General features: G+C 37.5%; 1 protein-coding gene across 1 annotated transcript; it reads right to left on the reverse strand.

Annotated features, from left to right (window-relative positions):
- Window positions 1–11190: 11190 nt before the first annotated feature.
- On the reverse strand, window positions 11191–12381 carry LOC127129501 (uncharacterized). Its single transcript, XM_051058670.1, has 2 exons — window positions 12181–12381; window positions 11191–12009 (listed from the first exon to the last, which is right to left on the reverse strand). Exons 1-2 carry the CDS (start codon window positions 12379–12381, stop codon window positions 11191–11193), a joined length of 1020 nt encoding a protein of 339 aa, XP_050914627.1.
- Window positions 12382–13275: the final 894 nt, after the last annotated feature.

Here is a 13275-nt window from a genome sequence, read left to right on the forward strand (position 1 = left end):
CAAAATATCAAATCATTATGCAGGTTGGTTTCTCACCCCATTGAATACAATGATCCTTCTCCTTCTCCAAATTTTGAATTCCCTGTGTTTGAGGCCGAGGAGGAAAGTGATGAAGAAGTAAGTGATGGATTATCTCGTCTTCTTGAGCATGATGAAAGAATCATTCAGCCGTTCGAAGAGCAGATCGATCTAGTCAACTTGGGTTCCGAAGATGATATGAAGGAAGTCAAGATTGGGTCTCGCCTGTGTCCAGACATTAAGAATGGGCTGATTTATCTTTTTCGAGAATATTCAGATGTGTTTGCCTGGTCCTATGCCTGGTTTGGATTCTGAGATTGTGGAGCATAGATTGTCGTTGAAGCCAAAATGCCCGCAAGTCAAGCAGAAGTTGAGAAGAACGCATCCTGATATGGCTGTGAAGATCAAAGAAGAAGTGCAGAAGCAAATTGATGCTAGTCTCCTTGTTACCGATGAGTATTCGTAATGGGTGGCCAATATTGTGCATGTGCCGGAGAAAGATGTAAAAGTCTGCATGTGTGTTGACTATAGAGATTTGAATAAATCCAGTCCTAAAGATGATTTCCCTCTGCCGCACATGGATATGTTGGTAGACAATACTGCTAAGTTCAAAGTCGTTTCGTTTATGGATGGATTTTCCGGATATTATCAAATCAAGATGGCACCTGAAGATATGGAGAAAACCACATTCATTACACCTTGGGGAACATTCTATTATAGAGTGATGCCTTTCGGTCTAAAGAATGCTGGTGCGACTTACCAGAGAGCAATGGCTACTCTTTTCATGATATGATGCATAAAGAGATTGAAGTTTATGTCAATGACATGATTGCTAAATCAATTGATGAAGAGGAACATATTGAGCATTTGTTGAAGTTATTCCAGCATTTGAGAAAGTATAAACTCCGCTTGAATCCCAATAAGTTTACTTTTGGTGCTCGTTCTGGTAAGTTGTTGGGCTTTATTGTCAGCGAGAAGGGTATTGAAGTTGATCCTGCCAAGGTCAAAGCAATACAAGAGATGCCTGCGCCCAGAATTGAGAAGCAAGTCAGAGGTTTTCTCGGCCGTTTGAATTACATTTCAAGATTCATTTTACACTTGACTGCCACATGTGCGCCTATATTCAAGCTTCTTCGGAAAGATCAGTCCTGTGATTGGACCGAAGATTTCCAGAAAGCTTTTGACAGTATCAAAGAGTATCTGCTTGAACCTCCGATTTTGTCTCCACCTGTTGAAGAAAGACCATTGATAATGTATTTGACTGTACTCGAAGATAGTATGGGTTGTGTTCTTGGTCAACAAGATGAGACTGGGAAGAAAGAATTTTCAATTTACTACTTCAGTAAGAAGTTCACTGACTGTAAGACTCGGTATTCTATGCTTGAGAAGACTTGTTGCGCACTGGCTTGAGCTGCTAAGCGTTTGCGTCAGTATATGTTGAATCATACCACTTGGTTGATATCCAAAATGGATTCAATCAAGTATATATTTGAGAAGCCTGCTTTAACTGGGAGAATTTCCCGTTGGTAGATGTTGCTATCAGAGTATGATATTGAATACCGATCTCAGAAAGCAATCAAAGGTAGTATCTTGGCTGACCATTTGGCTTACCAACGAATTGAAGATTACCAGTTAGTGCAGTATGATTTTCTCGATGAAGATATCTTGTACTTGAAAATGAAAGATTGTGATGAACCATTGCTTGAAGAAGGGCCAGAACCTGGTTCCCGTTGGGGCATGGTATTTGATGGAGTTGTTAATCAATATGGTAGTGGCACTGGGGCAGTGATTATTACTCCTCAAGGCACGCATATACCATTTACAGCTAGATTGACTTTCAAATGTACAAACAATATGGCAGAATATGAAGCTTGCATTATGGGGCTCGAAGAGGCCATTGATCTCAGAATCAAATATTTAGATGTCTTTGGAGATTCAACTTTGGTTGTGAATCAGACCCAAGATGAATGAGGTTGTTGAAGCTGCAAATAAGAACATCAAGAGGATTATTCAGAAGATGGTTATCACGTATAAGGATTGGCATGAGATGCTCCCATTTGCTTTGCATGGGTATCGTACATCCATCTGCACTTCAACAGGCGCAACCCCTTTCTCTCTTGTTTATAGTATGGAAGAAGTGCTCCCCGTAGAGGTTGAGATTCCTTCATTATGTGTGCTCATGGAAGCCAAGTTGACTGAGGCTGAATGGTGTCAGATCAGATTTGACCAACTGAATTTGATAGAGGAGAAGAGATTAACTGCCATGTGCCATGGTCAGTTATATTAGCAAAGGATGAAGAAAGCTTTTGATAAGAAGGTCAGACCTCGGGTGTTCAGAGAAAGTGACCTTGTGCTCAAGAAGATTTTATCATTCAAACCAGATTCTAGGGGAAAATGGACTCCTAATTATGAAGGCTCATATGTTGTTAAGAGAGCCTTTTCAGGCGACTCTTTGATTCTTACAATTATGGATGGTGAAGAGTTCACTCGTCCTGTGAACACAGATGCAGTCAAGAAATACTTCGCCTAAAAAACGAAAAGAGCAACCCGCTAAGTTGAAAACCCAAAAGGGCGGCTTAGGCAAAAATGAGCATCTCGGTGGATTGAAAACCCGAAAGGGCGATCCACAAAAAAATTATAGACATAAAACATAAAGAATTTCCCGATAAGTTGAGTACCCTACCTTGGGGAAACTTATGCAAAAATTAGGGATTATGGCAAGTAACTGCATTTCGCTGATCTTCCAGTTCTCAAGAGATTTTGTTGAGCACAAATGTTGACTCGATTCATCATCCCCGGTAGCGGTCAAAAACACAACGGACATCAAAAGTTGGTAGAAGGATTAGTGGTCATTTGTATTCAATGTAACCTTTTTCCATGTAAATTACCATTTTCAACTTTGTAAAGATCTATGGAGTCTTGTCATTTACAGACTACCATTCTATTAAATAAAGTTGAGCTTTTATCCAATTGTTTCTACTCTTATTTACTTCAGCCAATAGTTTAAAATTTTATTATGATCATTTTTGAAATTAATTTTTTTTAATCAAAATCGTTTTTTAAACATATAAAAGCAAGAATTTTTTCAAAGCAATTAAAAAGAAATATTAACAGCACTTCGACAAATAGCAGGTCCTAAGTGTGAAGCATTATGGGTCCCCCAAGCAGTTAACCCTTCGGGTATCCCTAGCGAAGTTTGTTGGTCCAGTTCCCCTGCAGAGTGTTTTATCCCCAGTGGAGCTTCTGTCCTTTTCCCCAACTGAGTTGGTTGATTTAGTGCCCTGCGGAGTTTGTGTTTTATCCCCGACAGAGTTTCTGTATTCCCCAACGGAGTTTGTGTATCCCTTAGCAGGTTTGATCTCTGTTTTGATCTGCAGCAAGGTAAGATCATTTCCCCTGTAGATCGCGTTGGTTTCGCCACCAGTCGCCATCCGAATCGCTCCCAGTCAGAGTTTCCTCCTGGTTTCTGAGTAGATATTTGTGTTTATCCTTTGCATGGCTATCTCCCATTTGATAAGGTGTTGACCTAAAATTCCTTGCAGATTCGATAGTGTTTCCTTTCCTTAGTAGATCTCCTCCTTCCTCAGCTAGGGTTGAGTCTTTGGGATGTTGATCTCTCTGTTCTCCGGCAGTTGTCTCCCTTTTTGTGGATTGACCGAGGATTGTACCGATGATTCAAATTTTTGCGACACCTTTGTATCCTTTGTGATTGTTTTGTCAGCATAATCATCATATATACATATACATATACATGTACACTCATATAATTTCATAATTGCATGATTGCATCATCATATTTGTTGATTCATTGTCTGAAATTCTTATTCTCTGTTATGGCGGTACTTTATCCCCATACAAATTTGGCGTTTGTCCTCTCTCAATTATAGAGTGTCGGCCCCTTAAGCAGAAAGATTTTAACCTTTCTTCTTTCCCCACTGAGTTATTTCCTCGTGGATGATAATTGTTTCAGTTTCCTCCCCAGTTGATTACCTGGATGGAATTACTCCCCTTGAGTTATATCCTCATTGGGTCGAGTCTTGATTGACCGTTTGTTTCTAGCTCTTGACTAGATGGATGCTTTGGGTCTTCTAAGAGTTTATTACCCAGTAAATGGTAATATTCTTCTTAGCTTGCAGTTTGTTACTTCTTGCCCAATACCCGACAAAAGTACCCCTGTTTTTCCCATCAGTAGAATCCCCTGCGGATTCATTTTTTCCCGGAAGTATATCCTTTATATGTTCATCCTAACCGGTGACGGATATCCTTCTCTCCCCTGCCCGAGTCTATCCTTGATATGTTCATCCTAACCGATGACGGATATTCTCATCTTTGGTATTCTACCCAGTTAAAAGGTAGTTGTAATCCCTATTTTGTTCCCCAGAGAGTTAATCCTTGATATGTTCATCCTAACCGATGACGGGTTTCCTTCTCTTTGTGGTCTTCTACCCAGTAACTGGTAGTTGTAAATCCTGCTTTTTTCCCCTTTGTAGAGTTTATCCTTGATATGTTCACTTTAACCAGTGACAAATATCCTCTTCTTGGTATTCTATCCAGTAACTGATAGATGTAATTCCTATTTTCTCTCCTTAAAGAGTCTATCCTTGATATGTTCATCCTAATCGGTGACAGCTTTTCTCTTTGATGGTCTTCTATCCAGCATTTGAGAGATGTAATTCCTACCCTTTGCTCAGTTGGTTTATCCTTGATATGTTCATCTTAACCGATGACGGATATCCTCATTGACACCCCATGCAAGACTATCCTTGATATGTTCAACTTAACCAATGACAAATTTTCTTTCCTTTGAGTCTATCCTTGATATGTTAATCCTAACCAATGACGGATTTTCTGCTCCTCCTGTGTTGAAGTTTATTTCTTCCCCAGTTGAGTCGAGTGCGCATTTCCTTAGTGAAATCGCTTTTCCTATATGATTCAAGTACTTCAGTTTTATCCTGATCTACTTGTATCCCCTGCAGATGTGTTGTTCCCCGACTGAGTCGTTCCATTTTTTGGAATTCCTCTAGTCTCCCAGCGGTTATAAGTCATAACATTGGCCTACGCATAACTCTTTTGTTCCCCCTAGAGTCTCTGTCTCCCTAGTGATTTTTCCTTATGGAATGCATTATACTCCTGTGGACCTTCGGTCTCTCTGATTTATTTTTCTTTGTGGCAATATTTCCCCATAGAGAATTCCTTTTTACATTCATATCATATGCATCGTGAGGTCTCTTAGGGACCAAAATTCGTTTCGATATGTTGTTATTTAAGCCCATTCTACTGAGTCGATGCGAAGATTTTAACCTTCACCTCCTTAGTTAGAATGTCCTTAAATAGGGGCAGCTGTAAGACCCCAATTTTGACCCTAAGATCCCTCATGCAATTTCATCATATGCATTAGCATTGAGATCATACCTTGACATTCTCCTTACCCCTCTTTCATTGGGTTTGTTTTGGGAGAGATCACCAAGCACTATGTGATTGTATCATACTTTTATTTTATCATTTTTACTAACCAAAATACCAAATAAATATGTCTTTGTATTTTCCTAACTCTTTTGTAGGAAGGGCATGATCCCCATTGATCCATCAAGATCATATCTAGGGTTTGAGACCCTAATGGCTAAAAGCACAACCATGGATTGGTCCACAAATGGTTATAAGCATCATATATGAGTCCTAATGATCTCTATATGTCATATTGATCAAGTATTCTTCAAGAGTTTGGAGGTGATTTGCCTTGGAAACCCTAGTTTGACTGGGTATCTTGAGTAACTTCTCCAACAAGCTATCTCACCAATTGATCAAATTTCTCAAGGGACACTTCAAAATTCATCATCTTATGGATATATAATCTACCATAAGCCTAAAAAGTCAAGATAATTGAAGGTTAGCAGGTTGGTTGATGGTGGTTGGTCAGATGAATCCATCTGATCAAAACTGGGTCTCCCTAGACCCTATCTCCTACAATTTTCACCATATGAAAATGATTCAAAGATAAAACTTACTCTAAATAACATTCCAAACAACTTTCATGTTGATACCTAGAGCTATTTTTGTTTGGAAAATCATTTTCTATGTGGAAACATTATAGGTCATTTTGTCTAAACCCTAATTTGAAAGTCAACTTCCCAAGGCCATAAATTGCTCAATTTTTATGAGATGAAAGATTTCCAAGTTTCATAATCTAATTCAATATGTCTACTTCAACTTTGATGTTTGTAGTGAAGGCTAATTCAACTTTTATGAGCATGTGATATAAGGATACATTATAGGTCATTTTTGACCTATAGCATTGAACAGGTGATTTTTCCAAACTTCAAAAATGCATAACTCTATCATTCTAAATCCAAATGAAATGAAATTTGTGACCATTTTGAATATATTTGAAAGCGCTACAACTTTGATGAAGACACGTTTCTCATTTGAAGCTCACATAAAAAGTTAAGCAAGGTGGAATATTGAGATATATGACTTGACACTTAGAAAAAATTTCAACATGTTGAAATTTCCAAATTTCCACCTCAAAATTCACCTTGATCCAAGTTCCAAATGAAAAAGTGTCCAACATCGAAGTTGTTCCCCTTGATCTACGTTTTCCAAAGAATCAAATTTCATGCATTTTGGATAAGGTTTGCTAGGGTTGCGCATGGCTTTAACAGGTCTGCATGATTGGAAGAAATCAAATGCCAAAAATCCCATTTCGCATTGCCTTGACATCCAAGCATGGTTTGAACCTTACTACAGTTGCAAGTGGACCAAATTAGATTGCTTCATGGGCCTGTACACACCCATGCAAGATGACCGGAGCTCTGGCTCCGGCGGTGCGTTGGCACGTCTCCAGACCATAGGATCCATTTGAATTATTTTAATCTTAGGCGTTGGTTTTGATTACCACGCGTGTGGCGCGCTGACTAGGTTTCATCATGGAACGCGCGTTTGTGTCCACTTCATCTGCCACCTCAATTAATGAGGGAGATCAAGTGGCTCACATTTTTTTGATTTTTTGATTTTTCTTTTATTTCATTTGATTTTCATTAATTCATATTAATTTTAATATTGATCCAAAAAATATGAGAGTTTCAACAAAAAATTTTAAATAAATTCCTCTTTCATATTTTGAATTAAAAATATTTTTTGGATCATTATTAATACTTTTCATGATTTAATTGATTTTGTGATTATGTTTAATTGTTTAAAAATACTTTTAAGTCTTTAAAAATTTTGAAAATTTTTCTCCAAGGTCCTTTGACCTTGTTTGACCTATGATAAATCTCATGACCATTTCTTTGGTGTTTTGATGAGATTTTAGGAATTTGACAAACCATATTTAATTTAAATGCATTATTTTAATATTTTTAAATTGAATAAATGCCAAATAATTGTGGTGAGCTTTTGTGATGATTCGTATAAGTTTGACTTGTGTTGTTGGGCCTTGGTCAAGGTTTATATGTATTTGCTAGGTTAATATCATTGGATTTAGGGGATTGATGGAATGTACATTCCATCTCCCAAAATGAATGAATGATATTAATTTTGTAAGAATCCTCCTTTGTAAAATTTGAGTTTTGATCCATTCCCCTCCCTCTTCATCTACTTCCCCTTCTTTATGCATTCATCTCATTTAGCTATGATATCTCAAAATCCTAAGGCTAGTTGATTGTAAAATCAACATAAGTATGGATGAGATTAGGCCACCTATTTTGCATATTCTTTTTTGTGTGTGGTATGTTTCATGAGCATAGTCCATTATACTATGTCTTTAACATGCATTAACACCAAAATCCTATTGCCCGGCCTCAAATAGTTATGACTTCTACATAAGTCTAATTACAATTGCTTAACATAGCGCTAAATTTTTGACACAAAAAACATAGCATTCTAGGTAGTGAGATTGTAAGTCTCCCCTCTTTCATGGTATTGTATGGAAACTTGACCCTTTTTCCTTCCTTTGGAAGATGTCTTGGTTCAAGGATCCATTCTTGTGATGAGTGGGTTGAGTGTTCTCTAAAGAATGACTTAAAATGAAAAGCAAAAGCAAAACAATACTAACTTCTAACTCGTTAACAACTAACATTTAATTTCAAGCCATTTACTTTAATGCCATTTAATTTCAAGTCTTTATTCATTTGCCATTATTCATACCATTCTAATTGTTTATATTAATGCCATTTTCACTTTGTCCACTTGGACCATATTGTGTGATATATCTTGTTTGTGTATATTTTGTTTTCTTGTGTGGTCTTTGACCATTAATGTACATAATAACAACAAAAACCCTAAAAAACTTTTGTGTGAACTGTTGACTTGATCTTGGACAAATGGACTTAGAATTTAGGCAACATCCCTATGCTAAAGGACTTGGCCAATGCCAACTTTTGTGAAACAAAATTCTTGCAATTTGAAACTTCATCTGTTACATCTTTGAAGATCCCTTTGAGTTCATCTGCAACATGATCATTATGAAGCTGTTATTTTGAACTCGTGAATTGTGGAATTAATCTGCTACATGGGCTAATTTGAAGAAGATCATGGTGTTGCTAAGCTTGGATGTGGCTATCTTTATTTGATTCCTTGCACTTCAAGTTGATATAATATGCATTGAATGTTGTTTAATTATAAATGTCCAAGGGAATTTGGGTTTCTATATGACATTCTTGTCTATTGGATTGCTACCCATTGATCAGATCTTTTCAACTCTTAACTTTTAATTTTGTGATTAGGATTAGTCTCTTCATCTCCTCCCCATTTCTTTAATTTCAAAATCTCTCCCTCCCTTTTTTAAAATCTTCTTTGCTTGAACTAATTTTGTTCTAAACTTTGACCACTTTGAAAACTAGAAACTTTGGCCTTATGCCATTGCATTTTCAAATTCATTTTCTCAATCAAACTTGTAAATAGACTTAATTATACTTGACTTAAACTTTCAAAAATCCAAAAATAATTAACCCATTCAAACCATTTTTAGGACTTTGTGCCTTTCAAACTTAATTTTTATTAAAATCAATGCATACACTTTAAAATTTATACCCCGAACTACGAGGTTTTGATCCCTCATTTTTATGTTGGTACGTAGGCACAAGTCCGAAGGTCTTGTCAAACACAAAAATATAATTAATGCATTCTTTTCTCATCCCCCCATTCTATTTGTTTGTATACATCCATTTGTACGAAATACATATGCACACAAAAAAGGGCTCCCTAGGAGTACCTAGGACACTTTGGGTGCTAACACCTTCCCTTTGTGTAACCAACCCCCTTACCTGTAATCTCTGACATTTTATTAATTTTGATTTGAAAACTTCTTAGTTTCGGGTTTTGTTCGTACTTTTCCCTTTTCCCTTGGAAACAATAAAAGCGCGGTGGCGACTCCGGTTTTATTGTTGTCTTGCTTATCCATGGCTTGATGATCATGAATTTACCGCTACACCTTGTCCAGGAGGTTGTGTGACATAAACCTCTTCATCTAAAGGACCATTCAAAAATGTTGATTTCACATCTAAGTGAAATATGGACCAACCTTGCTTGTATGCCAAGGCAACTACTAGTCAAACAGTCTCCAATCTTGCTACTGGTATTTATACATCAAATTAGTTGACTCCTTCTCTCTGAAGAAAACTTCTAGCTACCAATCTTGCCTTATGTCTGGCTATCGACCCATCAACATTGTGCTTTAACTTGAACACCCACTTTACTTCGATAACTTTTATATGTACTGGCAATTCGAATAACTCCCTTATGTTGTTTCTTTAGATTTCTTGTAATTCTTTGACCATAGATAACTTCCACCTTTTATCGTTTAAGGCTTTTCTAGAGTTGATTGGTTCAGCACCTGCAAGTAAGGCGAAATGACCTAACTCTCCATCTGGTATGACGTCATAATCACCAGTCACTTCATAGTCTTGAAGTCTTGCTGGACGAACTCTAGTTCTTTAAGGTTTTTGACTAGTACTAGCTACACAATCTTCGAATTCGACTATGTTGGGCATGTCAGCAACTGCTTCGAATTCGGATAGAATATTGATAATGTCTTCGAATTTGACATCATTACTTGCTTCATCAAAATCATAGCTCATCAATGGCTTGTCAATTGCATCCATATTCCAATCTCAGGAAGAATTTTCATCAATCATAATATCTCGATTCATCACGGTCTTCTGATTAATTGGATTGAATAACATGTATGCACCCATTTTTTTTATGATATCCTACCAGAATATAGGTTCACTCTTGTCATCAAGCTTCCTTCTTCTAGCATCAGGAACATGCTTATAACAAATAGATCCAAACACCTTCAGATGACTCACTGATGGCCACTTGCCACTCCAAACTCCTTCAGGAACCTTGTTCTTTATCTTCTTGGTAGGGCACCTTTTCAAAATATAAACAATAATGGAAACAACTTTACCCGATAAGGATTTTGGCAAATTCTTCTGCTTCAACATGCATCTCGCCATGTTTAATATGGTCATGTTGCTCTTTCTGTTATTCCATTATGTTGAGGCATGTAGGGAGCAGTTATCTCATGATCAATAACATCCTCTGCATAAAATTATTCAAACATATTTAATGTATATTCTCCCCCTACATCTATTCGCAGAGCTTTGATCTTATTCTCACTCTAGGTTTTGACAAGTGTCTTGAATATCTTAAAGATTTCGAATACTTCGTTCTTTCGCTTGATCACATATATCCATATATTTCGACTAAACTCATCGACAAACAAAAAAATACTTGTTTTCACCAATGGTATGCTCTTCAAAAGGTCCACATTCATCCGAATGTACAACTTCAAATATTCACGAGGATCTCATTAGCATAGTCTAAAAAAAATATTTTTTGGATTGCTTTCCGATGATAGAACCTTCACAAAGTTAGTCGGGCATCTCCAGACATGGTATTCCAATTACAATATCTTGAGGGATAAGTTGATTGAGTGATAGAAAGTTCAAATGTCCAAACCTTAAATGCCACAACCAACTATGCTTGTGGTCAGCCACATTTTTAGACATTGTACTTCAGTCGAACTGATCATGGTCGTGAATGTCCTATTCTTCGACAGAGGGGGTTTCAAAACCAAATTATTCTGAGTGTCGAACAAATCTGAGGCTTCATCTTTCATAATCACTGAGAAACCTTTTTCGACCAGTTGTCCAACACTTAGCAAATTGCTCTTCATTCCAGGTACATAGCTTTAATCATAGCTTTTCCTAAATTGCTCCTTTGGAAAACTATGTCTCCAGTACCTTCTACTTGAAATGAGCTATTATCAGCAAGTTTAACCTTGCTCTTCTTCGACGAGTCGAAATCTTCTAACCATACTTTTTGACTAGTCATATGATTCGAACAACCTGAGTCGAGAAACCAGATCTTGGATTCGACATGGTCACCTGCAACTGCAACCATAACTATCATATCTTCATAAATCATATGGATCTTGCCGTGCAAGATTAGCTCCTTCCTCGTTGACTTTTGTTGATCCCTTGTCTTTAATATACCGACAATTCTTTGCCATGTGACCCTACTTTTCACAGTTATAGCACTGCGCGCGTTTTTTCTCTTTGTCTTTCTGATAGGAGTTTCCTCCTCCTCTTTTCGAGGATTCAGAAGCCATATCATCGACCTTGTGCTTTGAGGGTTCGACCAAAACTTCTTGCTCTGAGTCTTGTCTCCTTTGCCTTTGAACTTGCCAAAACCATCATGCTTCTTCCAAGCATGAGCTTGTAGTTCTTGTATTGAAACTTGAACCCATTTCCTTTCGATAATCCTAATCTCACGTGCCTCTAACGAACGAACCAAATCTTCTAGTTTCACGGTTTCAAGATTGTTAGATTCTTCAATAGCTACGATAACGTGACTAAAGTGAGAGGTCAACGTACACATTACCTTCTCAACTATCATCTTTTGATTTAGAGTTTCACCATAACCCTTAATGAGATGGACGAGATTATTTACCTTCGATACATAGCCTGCAATCTTTTCATCTTCTTCCGTCTGCAACAAGTCATACTGCCATCGGAAAGTCTACAACTTGACAACTTTGACTTTTTCACCTGCTTCTTCGTAGTACTTGACAAGAATATCCCATGCCTCATTCTTCGATTCGGCATGAGAAATTATATCGAAATTCATTGAATCTACGATCGATTAAATGTATAATGTAACCTTGCAATGTTTCTTCTTTGCCTCATTGTTTGCAACTCTCTGAGCATCAATTGCATTCTCAGTAAGCTCAGGGATTCCATTAGTAACCACTTCAAGGATTTCATGAAAGCCAAACAGAGATTGCATTTGTTTTCTCCATCGAATCCAATTCTTGACATCAAGAATTGGAAGAGAATTCGAAATGTTGTTGGTGTCATTCATATTTGCAGAAAACACGATCAACAACCCACAATCTCGGAAGCACGGTCACTGACGTGTGATTCTTGAAAACCTGATCAAGAATCTAATTGGAGCTCTAGATACCAATTTGTTAGTGCGTGGGCACTTTTGTGAGGACATAAAAGAGAGAGAATATGGAAATAAGGATACTATTGTCATACCCTCAAATTTATGCTACCCCTAAATCACCTTCTTAAACCCCAATCCATAAACATTCATCCCATTCATATTATCTCACATGCCTCTATAATTAATGATCCACAAGAATCCAAAAACTCAAGGCATGGGATTCATTTGTGAAGATTCAAGATCCTTATTCCATATTGAGGTGTGCCCAAGCCACCTTAACCCTAATCTCCATCCTCAAGCATCCCACAAGCTTTGAGTATCACTCAAGTCATCTTACTCACTCTCCAAACCCAATTTGGATGGGGAGTCCCCTTTGGAGATGCTTCAAGATTCATCTTGTCACCCAAAGACCCTAACCCTAGCTTTTGAAACCCTTATTGGCTTGTGCAAGTCATGATTCACCATGGAACTTGACCATGTCATTGAGGACCCCTCAAATCCAAAGTTTGTTCATGCCCCACACTTTGGAAGCATCTCAATGTGACCACTGCATCAACAAACCCTAATTCATATGCCCTTGGTTCTTAAGGAAACTTGTGACTTAAGAAACCCTAATTCGGGCATCCCTTGATCATCAACCTTGCTTCATATTGATCATCGGGTCACCCTAACATTCATTCAACATCAATTCATGTCCATTACAATCAAAATCCACCATTCAAACATCCATTCAATCAATGTTACAAGTACTTGGTTTGGTCATGGTTTTTCAACTTTCAAGGCATTTGATTCACCCATAAACTTGGC

The sequence above is a fragment of the Lathyrus oleraceus genome, chromosome 3, assembly GCF_024323335.1.
Source record: "Lathyrus oleraceus cultivar Zhongwan6 chromosome 3, CAAS_Psat_ZW6_1.0, whole genome shotgun sequence".
Taxonomy (NCBI): Eukaryota; Viridiplantae; Streptophyta; class Magnoliopsida; order Fabales; family Fabaceae; genus Lathyrus; species Lathyrus oleraceus.

Excerpts from the sequence above, each read along its gene's own strand:
- LOC127129501 (XM_051058670.1), bottom strand. The coding sequence starts at position 12,381 with ATGAATGACACCAACAACATTTCGAATTCTCTTCCAATTCTTGATGTC. Across the intron at positions 12,010-12,180 it reads CAAAGAAGAAACATTGCAAG|ACGGAAGAAGATGAAAAGAT; the intron begins GTTACATTATAC and ends GACTTGTTGCAG.